The 19,982-nt window shown below is 37.0% G+C and overlaps 1 protein-coding gene across 3 annotated transcripts in view; it reads right to left on the bottom strand.

Moving 5' to 3' along the window:
• Sema2a (Semaphorin 2a) overlaps nt 1-19,982 on the bottom strand; it is a 1,542,453-nt gene that overhangs the window by 5,700 nt on the left and 1,516,771 nt on the right. For 2 of the 3 annotated variants that reach the window (XM_083118491.1, XM_083118493.1), the window contains 4 exons: nt 18,454-18,578; nt 16,539-16,690; nt 14,061-14,252; nt 9,526-9,769 (listed from right to left, as the gene is read on the bottom strand). In XM_083118491.1, the coding sequence (XP_082974617.1) occupies nt 9,526-9,769; nt 14,061-14,252; nt 16,539-16,690; nt 18,454-18,578 (713 nt within the window). Of the gene's footprint in view, nt 1-1,339; nt 1,397-9,525; nt 9,770-14,060; nt 14,253-16,538; nt 16,691-18,453; nt 18,579-19,982 lie in introns of all 3 variants that reach the window. The other variant, XM_083118494.1, reaches the window with a different exon arrangement.

The following is a 19,982-nucleotide window of genomic DNA, read 5'->3' as shown; positions in this document are numbered from 1 at the left end:
TTATACTGTAGAATAGTATTTTGTTTTATAGATTTTGTTGTATATTACCTTGGAGCACAAATTAAAAACAGATTACATTGTATCTTTTTGGAGTTCCAAGTCTTTGTTGTTTTTCTAGTACTCTTCGTTCATCATGAGCGTCTTATCACTCGACAGACTTGGGTATGCGATGGGGGGGTTAAACTGTTTTGTAGTACAAAACAATACAGTAAATGTAAGTATTAATGTGGTTTTTATTCTTCTGCCTAGAACTTTTCAAGCTTCCAATACCAAGATACACACAACTTAAATGACTAGTCATTCTACACTAATGAAATATGATCAGTTTAAGTCTTCTCTCAGTTTTCCTCCTATGAAAATTTATTTCTTCTACCTGCTTGTTTCTCTCTCTCTCTCTCCCCTCCACCCTGGCTTACTTCTCATTTTCCTTCCTCGCAAAAACAAGTCCTCTACTACTGTCCTGAAAATTTAAGGTGGCTAAGGATACTTAACCAATTTACCTTCCATATGCTTCTTGATCATCTCTACGCATCTTGTTCCAATGGTCTCTCACCCTGCTCGTGCAAATATGCTTAGTTTGTCACTTTTCTCTCAATTTTATTTGCTTTTCCTTAATTTTTTTTTGCCCCTTCTTTAACTTATGTTCGCTCTGTGTTGTTCTTGGATCTTCAGCTTGGTATCTCCATGTTCTTTAATTCTTTCGTTGATACTTCTCCCAGCCTGTGCTATATATTTCCTTCCACATCCACCTTCATAGACCTCTATTATCACTTTCATTCTCCCCTTTGTACTTGTTAAACCATTTCTTGATACAATTTGGTGGCTTTAAGGCTGTTTTAGTTATTTTCCTTTATTTTCTATGGATATGTCCAAGAAATTAATCTTTCCCCGTCCTCTTTTTTTAACCTTCCTTGTTCAACATTTAAATATTTTGTCTGTAATTCCCTTGCTTCTTTCTATTAAGATCCCATCATATATGTATTTATTTACAGATTCCTGTGATTTTTCAAGGCTTCAGTTGCTCATAATTGAAATGTGCACATACAAACTGATCATATTTTATTAGTGTAGAATGACTAACCATGTAAGGTCGTGTGTGTGGTACTGGAAGCTTGAAAAAGTTCCAGGCATAAGAATAAAAGCCACTTTCATACTTATGTTTACTGTATTGTTTTGTAATATTCAATGATGATTATGCAAGCTTTTTAAAAACAACATAGTGTTGTGTATTTGTCATAAATATTAAGAAGTTTACAGTGGTGAAGACACTTATGTACCACATAATAATAGCAGAAAAAATGAGTTATTTGAAAGGTGGAAAAAAAATAGAAAAACTAACCACTTTGTATAATGTCCATGGATTTCTCCCAATAATTTTCTAGGTGGGGGTGTTGGTCTGTAATGACAAACAATCTCATATTTACATGTGCAGTCAAAGGTTAATTATGCTTGCAGAATAGTGTTCAATTTTTGTTATTTATAATTCCATAAGTGCATTGCATGTAAAGTGATATGACTGTAGTTGGGAATAGGAGTCTGTGTTACATTCTATAACTGAGACATGTGCACCCCACATTGAGTTTTGGTAGTATGACAAATCAAGGTACCTAAAGAAAAAAAAGAATGCTGCATGGCAGCAGCAGCAGCTTTCAAACATCTTTGTTTGGAAGGGAGGTGGGCATGAAGAAGATCCCGAAAAGGATGCAGGAGAGGAAGAGAATATTTTTTAAAGGGTTAATGCCCCTTTTATGGTAATAATTTGTATTAAAAGAACTTCTGAATAATACCTATGTATATGCATATTTGTAAATAAAATGATTCAACACACATTCCAATCATAAAATTGTAGTACATAGAACTTACTATATGACTATATGCAACCAACATCAATCGCAGCAGTAGCAACTATGAGTTAATTCATTGTGACTCATATTGCCAAAAGAAATTCCCAACAATCTAATCTATTATTTCTACCTAGGTATGTACTAGGGGGTACCCCCCCCCCCAAAAAAAATGGAATAGTGCTATGCTGGGTGGAGCTTCCATAGTACGAATTTTTCCCGCTAGGCAAGCGTCGAGCAAGTCGTCGTGAGTTCAGTGTACCCAGTGGCTTCGCCAGGGAAGGTTGTCTCTGGTCACGGTGATTGTTTTTCGTAAAAGCAGTTTCGCTTGCACCTTGTTTTTTGTGATGGCTGATGTAAGAGAATGGCATGCGGCTGTGAAATTTTGTTTCCTGCTCGAGAAAAATGCCGCAGAAACTGTTGTGATGTTGAACACAGCTTACAAGGACAGCACTATGGGGAAAACTCAAGTGTACAAATGGTTTTCTCACTTCAAAAAAGGTGACATGTCGATTGATGACAAACCTCGTTCTGGATGTCCGTCAACTTCCCCAAGGGGCAAAAATGTCGACAAAATTCGTGAACTTGTTCTCGAAGACCGACGACGGACCATTGAAGAGCTGGGGACATTATCTGAAAAGATTGCGTAACAGTGTGCGACAAAAAAAGCCTGATTTGTGGGGACTGGTGTTTCCAACACGACAATGCACCTGCGCAACCAGCCATCTCAGTGTGCAAGTTTTTGGCAAAAAAAAAAAAAAAAGGCCTGACTCTCTTGCGACTTTTTTTTGTTTCCCCGAATGAAGAGGGACATGAAGGGACAGCAATTTGATGACATAGAAGAGGTGAAGAAAAAAACGAGTAAGGAGCTGTCAGCCATCACAACAGATGAGTTTAAAAAATGTGTCATGGAGAGTACTTTGAAGGTGAGAAAAACACTTAAAAAAATTCCTTTTTTCTTTGGGTACACCTTCGTAGTTTACAATGCAAATGTTGAAGCACTGACTCATGTGTTTCTTTTATACACATTAATGTTCATAAATGTGTAAGGTTGGTAAAAAAAACACCTCTACCTTTCACCACAAGGCTGTACAAGATTTGGATATAAAATGAAAGGTAAAAGCCAAACGCTTGTGCAGGCCCAGCATTTGAAATTGTAAACTAAGGTATGTCTGATTAAAGGGAAAAACTCTCGGGTGCAGAATATCGTAAATGCAAGCGAGAAAAAGAGTGCAATTATGTTAAAAATTCGTTATACCATGTGAAATTGCCACAGCTAACAAGCTTAGTTGTTCATAGATTATGTTTTCTTTGTACGTATTTTGGGGCGGGGGGCGGCAAGAAGTAAAATTCCAGGGGATGGCAAAATTCCTAGGGTCGGGGCTGACACTAGCTATCCCCAAGGTTCGAACAAACAACCCCCCCCCCCCAATAACATTCCGTTTAAGGGCTAAGAAGATAAAATTGATAAATATCACATTTTTATGTTATTACCATTTTGTACAACACATAGTTCATTTCAATACATATGATAAATTCCAATTAATTTTTAAAAATGATCTTCCACGTGGGCAACAGGAATATTTAATAAGAAAATTATCATTACAGAGCATAGTTGACCCTTCAATTATTGCTCCTTAATATTCTCAAGAAAAAGAATCCTACCAAAATTTATTTGTGTATAGTTGTAATCTTTAATTTCGGTAACACACTAATTGCAATGCTCATATATCAAATTTGAATTGATGTGCCACTTGCATAGGTACGTTATTCTCAAATACTATAGTAAAAATAAGTAACTGAAGTAACACTGCTATCAAAGTTATTGAATGATTGTAATCATGATAATAAATAACAATCTATTTTCCAGTAAGTACAACTATCATACTAGGGGCTTCTTTTGAATATCCATATGGTGGTTTTAAGTTTTTTTATGCAGAAGTAGCGTAGCGAGCTACTTTTTGGTAAATGTAGCTGTAGCTGTAGTGAAGCTACTTTTAAAATGTAGCGTTCTGATCACTGATTATATGCAACGATCTCTGTGGTGAGCACAGTGCACTACGATGCCATGGGTTCCAGGTTCAAATCCCAACATAAGCACGAGTGTTATTTGTAAGTGTCCCTTCAATATCATACTCATCCTCATTGTCATGATTGCCAAAAGTGGCAGAAAAGCGACGCTAAATAACAAAAATAAAATACAATAATAAATTTGCATGGTGGATGATCTTAGGTGGGAAATATTCTAAATGTCCCTGCATAAAGCAGCTCTGTGGCGAACCTAATCTTAAATCAATGGATGCCTGGGGGTAAAGGCAGCCAGGGCACGGTGCTGACCATTCACTTCCAGTATTGGGGGCTCTACATTCACACACCCAATGTATGATGCAATGCCCAGGAGATAACTCTAAAGTAGTATTTTGTGTGTGTGTGTGTGTGTAAAGGCATGTTCTAAATTGAACAATGTTTACTATCCACATTCTTCTCTCTCACATCTAATAAATCACATAGTGGTTCGGATCCCACTTTAAACTGTAGGTCCAGTCCTGATTAGCCTTACTGTGCATAAGACTTAAAACACTAACTCAATCAATCAACCTAATAAATATGCTAATTTGCATAAACATTTACACCCACTTGCTTTGAGTAAAAGAAAACCTGATTGGTATGTCATTTTCACTTACTTCTACGTTCCATAGGGGCTACGAAACACTACTTCTTTTGCACACCTTCATTAAAATGTTTAAAATTTTACTTGTGTACCTTAAAAGATTTTGCATGTCTGATAAAACATTTTATTGAAAATCTGATATATTAAAATTCCTTTATGCATTACTCAGTAAAAACAAAACAAAATATTATTTGTGTGGTGGAAATTTCATAAATTATTTGATAACTGGGAAATTATGTAGGATTCTGCTCTGAAATGATTATTTTACTCTATCATAGTATTTATTTTTCCAAATACACAGTTAGTTAAGGAAACACGAGAATGTGCGAGAATAGAGGAAGAAGCATGGGAATACTGTAGTCCTCGTCTTCTTGATTGAGTCAGTCCATCGGAAAATACTAGGTAGGTGCCTTTGTTTTTCACACAAATGTAAGCTTCCGTTGTTGGTATTACCTCACCTTATGAACTGAAGTGTCAAAATTTGGAATGTTGTGGTTATCACTTACATTCGAAAGAGACACAAGAAAAGAATGAGAAAACAAATTGATCATCTTTATTCAGTATATACCAGGTGTGCCGGTTAATCATTCTTAATTTCGTCGCTGGATGGTGCTGGAAGCAAGGGTTGGTGCACAGTCTCAACTGTTACGTCAGTGTGTTGCCAGGACAGTACCTGTCAAAATGCCGTGGATGTGCAACCGAGTGCGAGTGATCGTGATATTTGGTTTGTGTGGGAAACATGTTAACCTTCAAACCAAATAAGGAGCATGTGCGGCATGTCCTGCTTTTCTTGTTCAATCAAAAGAAAAAGAGTGAGTGAAAGCCATCATATCCTTGTGGAAACATACGGTGACAATGTCCTAACGCAAGACGCGTGTGTGCGTTGGTTTCGACGATTCAAAAGTGGTGATTTCGACTTGAAAGACAAAGATCGCCCGGGCCAGCTGAAAAAATTCCATGACTCCGAATTGCAAGCACTGTTAAACGAAGATGATACGGAAACGCAACAACAACTGGCAGAGAAGTTAAATGTTGGTCGCCAAACCATATCTGATCGTCTTCATGCCATGGAAAAGTTCCAGAAGGCAGGAAAATGGGTCCCACATCATCTGAACGACAAACAAATGGAAAAACGAAAAGCGGTGTGTGAAGTGTGGCTTTCTCGGCATGAAAGAAAGTCTTTCTTGCATCGGATAGTGACTGGAGACGAAAAATGGATCTACTTCGAGAACCTAAAAAGCAATAAGTCATGGATTGACCCAGGACAACCTTCAACATCGACCACAAAACCGATTCGCTTCGGAAGGAAGACAATGCTGTGCATTTGGTGGGATCAGAAGGGTGTGGTGTACCATGAGCTTCTGAAACCAGGTGAAACAGTGAATGTCGTTCGCTATCGTCAACAACTCATCAATTTGAACCATGCATTGATCGAAAAGTGCCCAGATTGGGCAACAAGACACAGAAAGTGATTTTGCAGCACGACAATGACTCATCGCACACAGCGAAAGGCGTCAGAGACACCATTTCTGCACTTGGCTGGGAATTCTTGCCCCACCCGCCAAACTCACCAGACTTAGCCCCTTCGAACTACCACTTGTTTTCATCGATGTCTCACTCACTTTCCCAGCAACACTTCAACAATTACGAAGATGTCGAACAATGGCTTGCTGACTGGATCACTTCAAAATGTGAACGATTTTTCTGGAAGGGCATCCACAATTTGACGGGCAGATGGGCACAATGTATAGCTAGCGATGGCGCATACTTTGAATAAAGCATTTGTTACCTTTCTCCCCAGGTACACTTGTTTTCTTTCGGATCAATTAAGAATTATTAACCGGCACACCTGGTAGCAGTGAATTGTGGCAAGTGGATGTACTGAGCTCAGGGTTTTGTAACAATACATCTTCATTCTAATTGGTGCAATAGACAGCAGACAGTTTGAGAACGGAGAACACTGAGTATTTCAAGAAGAAATTTAAAAATATAAATAGTAACTTTGTTGACAAACTCTTGTATAAAACTTAATTGGCTTATTACACACATTGCTCGTATCAACCTATTAATTAAACTCTCATATTATCATTATTATTACATGCAAAACTCTTGGCTCGGACCAATCCCGAAATATAGTTCTATATATGTGCCTGGGATGGCAATAAAAAGAGTGACTTTGTCCTAGGTGACAAGAAGCATGGTTTTGCATCTGCAAATGACAAAGTGGCATAATCCTGTCCCTATCTCAGAGAACTAAAAATACTTTGTGAAAATACCATCATGATAATAATTTGGTGGAACATTAATTATCTAAATTGAACTATTTATCGAACTAGGACGGCAAAATGAATAACACAAATCAGTTAGTAAGTTCATAAAAAAATCTAAACGATATGCTATATATATTCCATGTTCCGATCTGTACCCATGGTGCATAGTTAGAACTATTTAAGAACAGCTGATAGACTAATGCACTTGCTTTTGACGCTGTATTCTTGTTGGGAGGCTGGAAGTAGTTTGTGCTTTGCATCACCTCAATAATTATTTTTGAAGTACGATGACCCAAAAGCATCTTAACTCTGTAGCACTGTATCAAGTACATAAGGAAAAATGGATAATATTGACACTAAAGGGACCATGAAATATTTCATTGAATGTTGTTTCCCTTCATAAAAATTGACTAGACGTTGAAAATATTCTGTTTTGCAATATGCCACTGTTTTGTTTAATCAGGATTAGTACTTTTTTTTTTTACTTATACCTGTAAACATATGTGTGTTAGTTCTTACAGCATAACTGTGGACAGTGTAACATATTTATACAATGCATAACCAACGTTAAAAAAAATGTGTTTGTGTATATGTGTGAAGATATTAAACTCCCATGAAGGATTGTGCGAAAAAGTTCAGTATATAAACAAAATATAATAATGAAATTCTCAGTTAAAAGTTACATATGAAGTATTATGTTACATAATTATATAATCACAATATAATATTTTTTTTGTCCAGCTCATCAGGTTCGATTTGATATGAATATTTTTGTTGTCAGAGTTAGTAATTGTAAATACAATTTTTCAAAGGTTAACTCAAGTGTGCATATTCTTAGGTCTCTACTATTGATTTTTTTAAAAAAATGTTCGCTCCCCCCCCCCCTTAACTGAGAGAAATCGGTCTTTATGGTTAGCTTTGGGCCTCCCCAAAAATTGGCACCTATGGCTGCCCCCCCCCCCCCTTCTTTTCCAAAATACACTCAGTACTGCCTACCCTAGAATAATTGACATGCTTCACTACAAGACTAGATACAATTTTATGCAATTTTTATTGTGTTCTTGCTACTTCAAAAACTACTAACAGGTTAGAATTGTTAGGCAAAGCTAGCCCTGCATATTGCAACATGTTGAGGGGACTATGTGATCAGCACCACCCTCTGGCTGTCTTTACTGTACCCATTATTTAAAGAGTTGCTGCATACAGGACAGCTTAAAAAATTCCCACCTGAAATCACCACCCCAAGAATTAAATTGCATCTGGGTCTCTCCCTTATGGCAGTTACTGTATGCTAAAGGTATGACCCGTTACTTAGAGACCTTCCCAGCTGAAGCCCTTTGTTAGAGCTTACCTCTCTACAACAAAGAGCACCGTAAGGAATCCCCATCTGACACGTAACATGATTCTTACTTCGTAAGCTTGCAGCTTTGGACTGTTTTAGATATCATGAAGCATATACTGTGGATACAAATTTATCGACAGTATAATACTACGAGGGAAGTTCCGAAAGTTCGTGGATTGGCAACACTGCACTGATTCTGTGTAAGTCGAGTCTGTGATTGTTGCACGTGACGATAGCCTGTGGTGTGCTTTGTTAATGTACAAGTGAACCAATGTGCAGCTGTTGTTTGTTTGCTCGCTATAAAAGTCGAAATGCAGAGTGTATTACAATGGCGGATGAGAATGATATACCGATAATTACCAGACAAAGGATCGCTATTGAATTTTGTGTGAAGTTACGCAAAAGTGGCCAGGAAACGTTTGAGATGATCAAAGAAGCTTATGGTGACAAAGAAATGGGCAGATCAGAAGCATTTTAAGGAAGGTAAACGCAATGTGCAGGATAAGGCAAGAAGTAGGCATCCATCAACATCAGTACACGATGAGAACATTGTGAAGTTAATGTTGATTTTATTTTTTGATATCCGTGGAATAGTACTGCAGCATTAGGTTCCAAGTAATCAAACTGTAAATAGAGATTATTAGCATCATGGCAAGTTATGGCAGCTTTGTAGAAAATTGGTGGGCAGTCTAGACAATCCTCCATATAGCCCAGACCTTGAACCCTGCGATTTCTGGGAGTTTCCAACTTAAAAAAGAGTTACGTGGAAGGAAGTTTAGCAAAGACCAGAAAGTGAAAGCTGTCACATCCACTACCTTACACAGACTCTCAGAAAATGGTCTGCAACATGTGTTTGAGAAGCTAATGCATCGCTGGAATCTGTGTATAGTGTGTGAAAGGTGCTATTTCGAAAAGGAAACTCACACCAACCCTCATACTGACTCTGACTCCGAATAGTGATCTCAGTCCACGAACTTTTGGAACAACCCTTGTAAAAGGGTTAGATTTGGAGCTAAATTTACCCTCGTGGAGCTAAAAAAATCCTTGGAGCATTTTAAATTGTAGGAGCCAAATGCGTGCGGGGAAAAGCCAGATCTGGCTCCAAAAGAGCTAAATTGGCAGCAGTGCTTCGCAGCCCATTGCAAGGGTAGTGGAAGGGAGAACCTTGCATCTCAAGGCGGAAACCCTTCCCACATGCCCTTAAGGCACTTTCAGACTCAATATTTCAGAAATTATGGAAAATTCATAATTTTTATAAATTTTGTGGCAAAACATTGTCCTACAAATACTTCCATAAATTTCAACTTGTAAATTGATTGCCGTCACCGGAGAAAACTTGTTAATCTATACATTTTCTCCATCTTGTAAATGGGACAATAACTCATAAAAGTCAGTACTCACCACTTGCTTCCTCTCCCAAGTTTTCATGGCGATCTTGTACTTCTCAAACTCGTGACACCAATCTGAATAAATCTTCTGGTAGTCTTGAGATTTGTTGGGTGGGCTACACCGATGTGCGTCAACTGTTATGTTGTAGCTGCATAGCAAGGAACCACCCATCCAACAGTCGTAACGTCCAGCATCTGCTTCACCTACAGATATGATTACAAGACCATGCTCGGATGTCTCGATGTATTTATCAGGCCTGAAAACACACACAATAATCAGTCACCAACCACCATACACAGAACGTACCAATGTACTATTAACAAACTGATATACTGATCCCAAATGGATTGATTGATTGATTTGGTGTTTTAAGTCCACTTTATGCATGGTAAGGCTAATCGGGACTGGACCTACAGTTTAAAGTGGGATCCGAACCACTATGTGCCTCCACCGGGAATCGAACCCGGGACCCCTTGATTTCAAGGCAACGATGCTACCACTGCGCCATTGGGGAGGCCCTGATCCCAAATGGAAGAAAAAAAAATTGGATGTAATAACATTATAACTTTTCTCTCTCTCTGAACATATTTGGCAAAACTAAATCTTTTATAAAAATAAATACCTGTGCAAAGAAATAAATTTGGAGAACAAAGCAAAAGTACAGTGGAACCATGATTTTACAATTTTTCAGTTTTAAAGTTTTTTTAATATTGGTCCCTTGAAAAATGTAAAACTGAGGATTACTGTAAATGTTAAAACAATATACACAGCACTTGGTCAAAAAAATTAAAAGTGCTTGCGGGATCATAGGATGTAAATAAAAATGCAAACACTGATTGTTTTCTACATAAAAGCAATCTACATAAAAGCAAAACCTTAACTCAAAATAATAGTTCCAAATGAAACAAATACCACATTTGCCGGTGTATAAGATGCACTTTCTTCTTTTAAAAATAGGTCTGAAAAACAGGGTGCGTCTCATATGTTGATACTCATTTTTTGATTGCCTTTATATCTGGGACGACCTCTTTCTTGCTTCCTTGCAGTATGTGACGAAGAATATTAAAATGTATTCTATTCTAGTTAGATTACGTAAGTTATTTGTTCAAAGTAAACCTGCATGTTACTTAATATTTGAAATATTGTAAATTAGTTATACATTCAGTGATAAAGCTTTTTCCTAAAAAAATGTGGACAAAAAAAGAGTGCCGGTGCATCTTATACACAGGCAAATATGGCAATCTCTCTATGTTTTTATTTAGGTGGGAAGGGGTACTAAGAGCATACGAACTGTTTCTTGCTATGGTGCAGTGGTGTGTTGTCGCCTTGTAATGAAGGGGTCCTGGATTTGATACCCGCTGGAGGCACTTGGCACAGTGGTTCGGATCCCACTTTAAGCTATAGGTCCAGTCCTGATTAGCCTTACTGTGCATAAAGTGGACTTAAAACACCAAATCAATAACAATCTTGCTATTGAAAATTTCTCAAATTTACTTTTTGCTGCTTTATCCCATGTGAAAGAAACTCAAGTCAATATTCATATACAAGGGTGGTTCAAGGTTGACCAAGACTTTCATGCGTAAAATATTAATGAATCAATGTAGCGCAGCATTACTTGCGAGAACCATGATTCTTTGCGATGCATTTGTCGCATGTGCAGTAGTGTAAACAAAGATGGCAGCAAGTAGTGTATCTGTTGCTGTGGAACAGCGGTGTATACTGAAATTTCTCGTGAAGGACAAGGTGAAACCTGCTGAAATGTGGTGTAGGCTAGGAGCACAGTATGGTGAACAAACGCTGTCATGGGCAAGAGTGTACGAATGGTGTCAACAGTTCAGTGAATGGCGGGAGTTGGTAGCAAATGAACTGCACAGACACGTCTGCCGGTAAGATTTTGGGAACTGTCTTCTGGGACATGAAAGGTGTTATCCATGTGGATTTTTTGGAGAAAGGTACCAGAATTAATGCCCAGTATTACTCAACACTGCTTCACCCTGCTGTATGTGGGGCCATCCGGATGAAAAGACGTGGAATATTGTCGAAACATGTCATTCTTCTCCATGACAATGCCAGGCCACACACGGCCTATTTGACTCAAACAACACTGGCCAACTTGCACTGGAAGATTTTACCACACAGTCCTTACAGTCCAGATTTAGCCCCCGGTGATTTCCACTTGTTTGGGGCTCTTAAAGAGCATTTGGGCAGGAGCACTTCCAGATAGATGAGGAACTCAAGAACGCTGTCCTGCAGTGGTTACGACACCAATCTACTACTTTCTACGCCAAAGGCACCACGGAACTTCCACAACGATGGCAACGGTGTCTGGATGTTCAGGGTGAATACTTTGAAAAACTGACATAGTTTGGTGCTTCTATGTATGTATATTTCCTGTCTAGAAATAAAAGTCTTGGTCAACCTTGAACGACGCCTGTAATATAAACCGCGTGAATTATACTTAACAAGCATCTTCCGTGACATTTCAACATTTTCCTATGGTGTTTTTTCAAACCATGTCAGTGCTCGAAGTAGGGGGCATGCAAATCCCCCCCAGTTAAGAAAATTATCATAAAGCATCCCTCCAGCTACGTAGTTTGCCTATGCATCCTCCACTTACAGCACTGTATCCATATTAATCCATTCAAGCATCCCTTCCCCTATCCACGAACTCTTCTAAGCATCTGTCCCAGCTAGGATTTTACATCGACCCACGTAACTGATGTTAAATGTATCCCGTAAAATATGGGAATGTCCCAGTTTTTATTAAGCCGTCCTCTTGTCCCTCCCTCTCCTCAAAGTCTTTGCAACAGGTATTTCAATATTTGAAATTGTTGACTCAACCTGGTATCATTCTAGAGCATCTTATCTTTCTATGTAGTGGGGAAGTATAGTATGATAGGCTGGCAAACCCTCTGCGCACAGTGATCTTGTTTACACACAGCACCTCAAGCCCCCTCCCCCTGCCCCTCTCTCTCGGTCCTCATTTCTGCCCTTATTACAATACTACAGTTCCATGCATGTATACAAGAGTCATTCTTTCACAACCAAGGGAAGCTGTCTGTGCCTGGCCTACAATCTAATTTTTTGGGTAACAAAACTGCATCAAGTGTGTGTTCCATGAACTATCTCCTCATGTAAACAGTTAATTATTTTACTTAGCCATGCTATGTAATCAATAACATGAGTAAGACTAACTTTTGTGTTGCTGAGTATTTTGTTAATTTGAATCAAAATATAACACTGTACAGAAGATCACCCACAGTTATTTCTTTTTATATTTCAAATGTGGAAATAACAGTTACATTATTTGAACAGTTTCATGGTAGACATTGGTTGCCCTTTTTGTAACTTCGTGCTGTGATTTTGAAAAGTATTTGTCCCATATTTCTTCATCGAATATCTGGGAACTCTATGTTAAAGTACAGTATGTAAGACATTAGAACTAATGTTATTAGGAAATATTATTAATAAAATTGTTGGATTTTAACCTTTAGATCATTAAGAAAGTTCAAGAATGTTCATTGATTACAAATGTATGTGCAAAGGGTTGTATATCACAGCTACCCTCATCAATATATGTATTTTACCCCACTAAAAGAACAAATAAGACTACTTGTCAATCATACCTTTCATGTTTTAGGGAGCTTTCAGATGAAGTGACAAGCGACACTAGTCACTTGAAAATGAACCTTCAGAAATAAATACAACTTTTCAGAGTGACAAGTGCACATGTTGCTTGTTTGTCACTCGGTTTGACCATTTTCTCAGTAGTGTGCATCGTATCACCTTGGTCTGTTGTTCGTACATGTACAGCAAGTGCTTTTTCATACACTGGAGGGATATTTGTCACTTCATTCTAACAGCTAATAATCAGTAGCTGCAATTGGGTGACAAAACTGCAAAAAGGGTGGGGGGGGGGGGCAAGGACAGTTTTTACTTTCTCTTGGTAGACAAGGCTCAGCATTAAGAGGTTATAATGCCATGGCAAAAGGTGGGAGGCAACTGCCCCCCCCCCCCCCCCATGGCAGCCACTGCTTCTAATACTTCGTGAAAGTGTCATGAAACATTTGCAGACCCTGCAGGATAACTGCACTCCAGATAAGTATTGACCAGAGTGGTTACATTTGAACTGGTACTTTAAAATACATTGTACCTATGGCTCGACAGCCCTCGAAGGGCCTTGGCCTATCACCCAACTGCCAGTCTCCCTCCCACAATCCTAACTAGAGGTGTAGAGATCTTCAACCAGTAATGGGGTGACATGGGGTCAGCATGTCGAACCCTCAGCCGTTATAGAGATTTCCGAAACCGGGTTATGCTACTCACTTGTAGCTCCCCAATTTTCTCACAATGGTGGGTTGCCACAGTTCCTATACACAGGCCGAAAACCCAGATACTGAACCCAGGTGGACTTGAACCCATGCCTTCCCGCAGTCGGAGTCCAAAGCCTAGCACCTTAGACCACACGACCACGGAGGAGGACTTAAAATACATCAGTTTAGTTCTATTCAGATGTTAAATCCTACCTTGTCCAATACAATACATACCTGTATATTATTGGATATTGGCCCTTTTCTTTGCTGTGATGATACCACGTGACAGTCTGTCCATTTAGAACCTCAGGCATCTTGAAGTAGCAACCAAGATGTATGCTTTGACCCCATGTGACTAGCATCTTCTTCTTCACAACACAGCTATCACAAATGCCCACGGTCGAATTGGTTACATCTTGAAGTAAACTGGAAGAAAAATTAAAAACATTCAACATCCCTCCATTGCTATTAGTCTCTTAGCTTTAGTACTTCCATATAGACAGTTGTACAATTTGGTATTTTCACAATTTTTATTGATATGCTATGTAATATGTATGCTCACACCAACCTCTGGCTACATATAATAATTTCTCCTTTAGGGCACAATATAACCATGAAGGGGGCAAAACACCTCATGTTTACTGTGCGGTGCCGGGTAAGCCCGAAAATTGATAAACATATGTATTTATAGTTATCTTTTGCCTTGCAGTTTCTTCATTTCCCACACGTGCTTCATTTAGTATTGTAAAGGGGCTATTTTGGGGTACAAATATTTTTCTTATTCGGAAAAACACCTTCACCAACTTTGAATATTATGTTGTGCATGAAGAGTTCACACTGTGGTGCAAATTTCAGATTTTTCCTCCGTCACCCATTTGGGGATACATGGCGTCAAACTTTTGATTTTTTCAAAATTTTCAATTTTGGGGAGCTTATAGATAAAAAGAAGGCCCAGGCACCTCATATGTTTAAACAATTTTTGGGCTTACCCAGCATCACATAGTAAACATGAGAAATATGATTAAGGTGTTTTGCCCCCTTCACGGTTATATTGTGCCCTAAAGATGGAGAAATTATTTTAAAAAATCTATCGGATTTATTGTAGTATAGCATGGAAACTACTAATCTGGAATCAAAAATGATAACAAACTAAAATAAAGAGCATTTAGTTTTGAAGAAAATTGTTTTTGAATCATTACATTTGGAATTATAGAACAGAAGTTACAGCGATTTGTGTGAAGGTCTGAAAATGCTAAAATCACCATACACCGCTGATTAAAAATGGCTGCCAGATCCAAACGCAAGCCTGAAAAAAAAATTCAATGTTAGTTTTGAACACTTGAACAATGTCGAAATAAGTGGTCAAATTATAAATATTTTTAAAAATGGTGATGCGACACTGGTTGGTCGAAATGGTATGGAATGACCCTGCTCTTAATACTACAAAATATGAATAATATCAATAAGATGAAAATATAGAATTTATTCAATTTTTAGAGCAACTTTTTCTGAAATTACTGAAAATCTATCTCAGATGATCATACAAATGGAACGTGGAAATGCACTTAGATATTATGATTTAAAGATTAACCATTAAATAGGAAATTTTAGGGAGGTGAATAGCAAAAACTTCTTTCTTGTAGGTGGATTCCTAGATTCTCACCAGCTGACAAATGTTGGTGCTTCCAACCTTGCATCTGTGAAAGCAAGGATGTCCTGATTTTTCTCATTTTATCATGTGTGGAGAGCAATGTTTCGAAAAAAAAAGGGAGAGAGAAAAAGAGAGAGGGACAAAAAAGGAGAAAATGGCATATACAGGTGGTACTTATTTGTAATTCACAACAGCTTACTTTGTGCTGGCACCAAAGTCTAAACCATTTAGGTCTTTGACCTGCACCAGCAAAGCTAATTTTGAAAATGCCTTTTGTTACGTAAAATCGCTATGACATTTCAAATTCTGAAGAAGAAAAAAATGTATTTGTGTAGAATTTCTTCTACAGGATTCAAGTGAATCTTGGTATGGTTTGCTTTTTCTGTTTTTTATATGTCTGTGCTATAAAATAGTCTTATTGTGCAACAATACTATCCCAGATAGGTATAGATAGACAACCATACATCAAACCACACAAAGGTTCACTTAAATGCTCTGGAAGGAATTCTAAATGGATGTAAATCTTTGGCAGTTTTTCAAAACTGGAGGAATTTTCAAAAACAATTTTGCCCGTGCAGTGTGGCTTTAAAAGCTAGGAGGAGAGCAGAACCTTCAGTTGTTGCTCTAACTCTCCCTCTTGTCATACTTCCTTAATTTTGCACGTTTTAAAAATTGTGTTGTGATAAAATCCCTTCTTTAGGGCACAAACATCGATACTTTTACATTGTTTTCTTATGATAACACTGTTAAGTCTCCTTTCCATGTTAATAAAACATTAAAATGCTGACCAAGGCAAAATTTATTGTATAAAATATACACTAAAAATGTAACGTTTCCACCCTCTAACAGACGAAGATTCACAATAAATTCAATTAAGTGTATATTTTTATACAATAAATTTTGCCTTGGTCAGCAGTTTAATGTTTTATTGTTTTCTTTTGTCACTTTATGCACTACGAAGAGTATAGTAAGGAAGAAATGATGTCAAGAAATCGTATGTAGATAAAATATTATAAATTTAGAGACAGTGAAAATCGACATGTAAAATGTGAATAGCATACCCTGGTACATATGGTTTGCAGGAACTGGTATCCTTGTCCCAGCCACAGTAAGGATCATGGACACATCGCAGACAGTTGTCATAACGGTGATTGCACATCACAAGATCTATCTGTCGAACCCTGTTGTCTGAAGCAACATATAGTGACTTATGCTACAAAAAAGAAAGAAAGATTAAACAGTGAAAATTAAAAACCTAATACATGTACATTAACAAGCACAGGAATCCTACTAATTTTGCCACCAAATTCCCTGACATTGTAGGTTTTGCATATAATTTTAAGTAACTTCCTAGATTACTCTACAATGATGTAAGATACGAATTAATGAGTGTTATGTTGTCAATACTGCAAGTTAAAATGGATAACCTTGCTAGAAGGTTGAAACGTTACGTTTAGTTTATGTTTTTAATAAAATAAATTACTGCCTTGGTCAGCATATTTATATTTTTTCATAATCATGGAAACAAGGCTTAATGGTGTTATGAATGTATAATGCGGGAAAATGTAAAATCCGGGAACATAAAATTGGGGTTCCACTGTATTTTGTATTATCTTTGTGCATCAAGGCATGTAGAACCAAAAATTTCAGTTTTATTTTCTATATTATACATATATTATGTTTTGTCTCATATTTTAGTTATTTTTACATATTATTTCCATATTTCAGAATATTTCTCAACATATACTCCATATTCACACAATAACTACATGTCTCCGTGTGATCGAAAGACATGGGTGAATTTCTTGCAAATAACTGAAATACACTCCCATTACTTCTTGCGACATTGAATGCGGTTTTAGTCAATATAAATCCATCTTAAGAGACAACAGAAGGAAATTCACATTCAAACACTCACAATAAAATTTTGTTATTCATTGTTTTGGAAGCAGAAAATGAAAATACGTTTTGTGTTGTTTTACAATTTGGAGTCCATATTTAACTCTGTATTTTGGTGAAAATAACTAAATATGTATTTACATATTTAGCACATTTTTACTACATATAAATCTGTTCACTGCTCATAAGCATGGAATAACTGTACCAGTGTACAATATCCAAGGATATTTACAATACTTTCAAAGATTTTCTTAGAATATTTTTCTGTTAAACAATAACCAGTGGTTCCAAATCATTTTCTAATACTTTAAGATACTAATACATAAATGTTAAAGCTTCATACTAAGCAAATCAATGAAGTTTATTCAACATTTTTGAAAATAAATGTACAAGAAATGGCAAGTACAAATTCCATCCAATTTCTCTAACTTTTCCAGTTTTTTTTTTTAATGATTTTACCAGTTTTCCTTTCCATTCCCAAGCAGATTTCCCTAACTATTCCTCGACCAGCGAGAGGGTTTCTGTTTATGTATGTCAGAATGGATTTTTTTTTTTTTTAATCAGATGGGGATTAGTTCAAAAATAATATTGTAGCCTAGTACATCGGAATTGGTAAATTCCCTGCTATATCACAATCCCTACATAAAAGACAATAGTCACATGTTCCTCTTTTGGTTCCACAATTTTTGGATTGACCTTAATTCTTTATCAGATCTAGAAAGAATATAAACAAGATATGGATAAAATTGGTATAAATTTACAAAATATAATTATACCATTTAACAAATTTCGATCTGGATTTGGAACTTTTATGTCGTCTATTGAGGTCGATCTGAAAATTTGGAGAACTAAAAAGCAGATATGTGTTGCAACTATTGTCTTGATTAATAGTCTTTGTTAATTTTAGTGTCGATGAAATTTGGGTGTGAAAAAAATATATATATTTTCAAGAAAATGATAACAAGAACAGAATTTGTACTATTTATAGAATTTTCAAGAGTAATACCTACACCAAAGCTGCAACTAAAAACAGCTTTGCATTAATGAATTATTAAAAGATATTACAAGCATACTTACTTCAGTAGATATTTCCATTGCTCTTATTGCTTCTCCTGGGGTAACATCAAATATATCCAACAATGCTGAGTTGGAATCACTATTTTCATCATACCATTGAACTATCTTGTACACCTTGCCTTTGTCTAGGAAAAACAAGAGAATGATACACTATGAGGAAGGCTATGAGGAAGAGACTAGCTAAGTAGGAAGTTCCCAAAAAGATTAAAACTATTGGATTGATAAAATTAACGGCAACAAGGCTATGCTGATTGAGTACCATGAATCTATCCCGTAACTAGAACATAAATATCTGTGTGAGATTTATCTTAAGATTTAGATGGCCACACAAAAGTCATAACTATAGTCGGGACTTTTGAGCACTAACAAAAAATACAAAATATCATAAAATAGGCAATAACTTTTATTACTGTGCATCATGAAAATGAAATTCAAATTCTCATATGCAAAATGTAAACAACCATAATTTCCTAATATTGCCTTAATTGTTGCATTTACAGAAACAAGCAGTGTTATTTGTACATTATTATTCATTTTCAAAACAGGATTAAACATAAGAAACCTGTTCTACAGTGCCCTTTTCAGTCGAGTCGCCCACAAAACGGCGGCTAGCTCGGCAGGAAGTAAGATCACATCCGCCGGCATTTAGACCCACAACTGTACGCTGACTTGCCACTGAACGCATCAGTGCTTCATTATCCAGATATCTGGTGTCCAGTTTGCACGTGTTTGTGTAGTGTTAAGGTGTTAAGAAGTGTTTTAGATTGTTTTGTTTTAGTTTACGTATATCTGGTGCTTTTCTGAAGTCTAATAATGTCACGCTATCCGTACAATTTGAAACAAACACATTTTTAGGCATGACTCTTACGTCATTACGAATTCTTGTAGGGGAAGTTAAAATAAGTTTTGTAGCAGAATTCACAGATGTTCCTGTTTCACACAGAGACAGTGTTCGGATACTTGTGAACAAATTTAGGTAATCAGGGTCTGTTCTTGATAAGAAGCAAAGGGTAAAACGGTGTGTGCTTAATGAGGAGAAACCTTGAAGTACGATAAAAAATCCCTCCGGTGCCTTGCACAAGAAACAGACATCTTTATGACATCTGTGTGGTGAGCTACGAAGTTTTAAAATCCGAAAATATACATTAGAAGAATTGAAAGAACATATCAGGAGGGATATTGAAGGAATTTTGGAAGAGGAACTGATACGTGTTAGTGAAAATTTCCTTTAAAGAAGCTGTAAATGTGTGGATGCACGAGGACATAATTTTCAACGCCTCGTGTAACAAGGTATGTACTCATTTTAATTGTACAAGCTTCTTTCATTACATAGCTAGCGGCTCCAGTTATGTGGATATAGTATCCTGTTTGCTGGCAGATGCGATCTTACTTTCCGCCGTGCTAGCAGTCGTTCTGCGGGTGACTCAACTGATAAAGGAACTGTATAATCCTTCTGAAATAATGGAAGACTAGTTTATATTTTTTATCTACAATTATATTAATGAAGCCGTTCCTTTCTGCTGATGGCA

This window comes from Lepisma saccharinum, chromosome 3 (genome assembly GCF_977018435.1).
Source record: "Lepisma saccharinum chromosome 3, izLepSacc3.1, whole genome shotgun sequence".
NCBI lineage: Eukaryota > Metazoa > Arthropoda > Insecta > Zygentoma > Lepismatidae > Lepisma > Lepisma saccharinum.
Note: the sequence above shows the minus strand (reverse complement) of the source record. Positions and strands in the feature narration are given on the sequence as shown.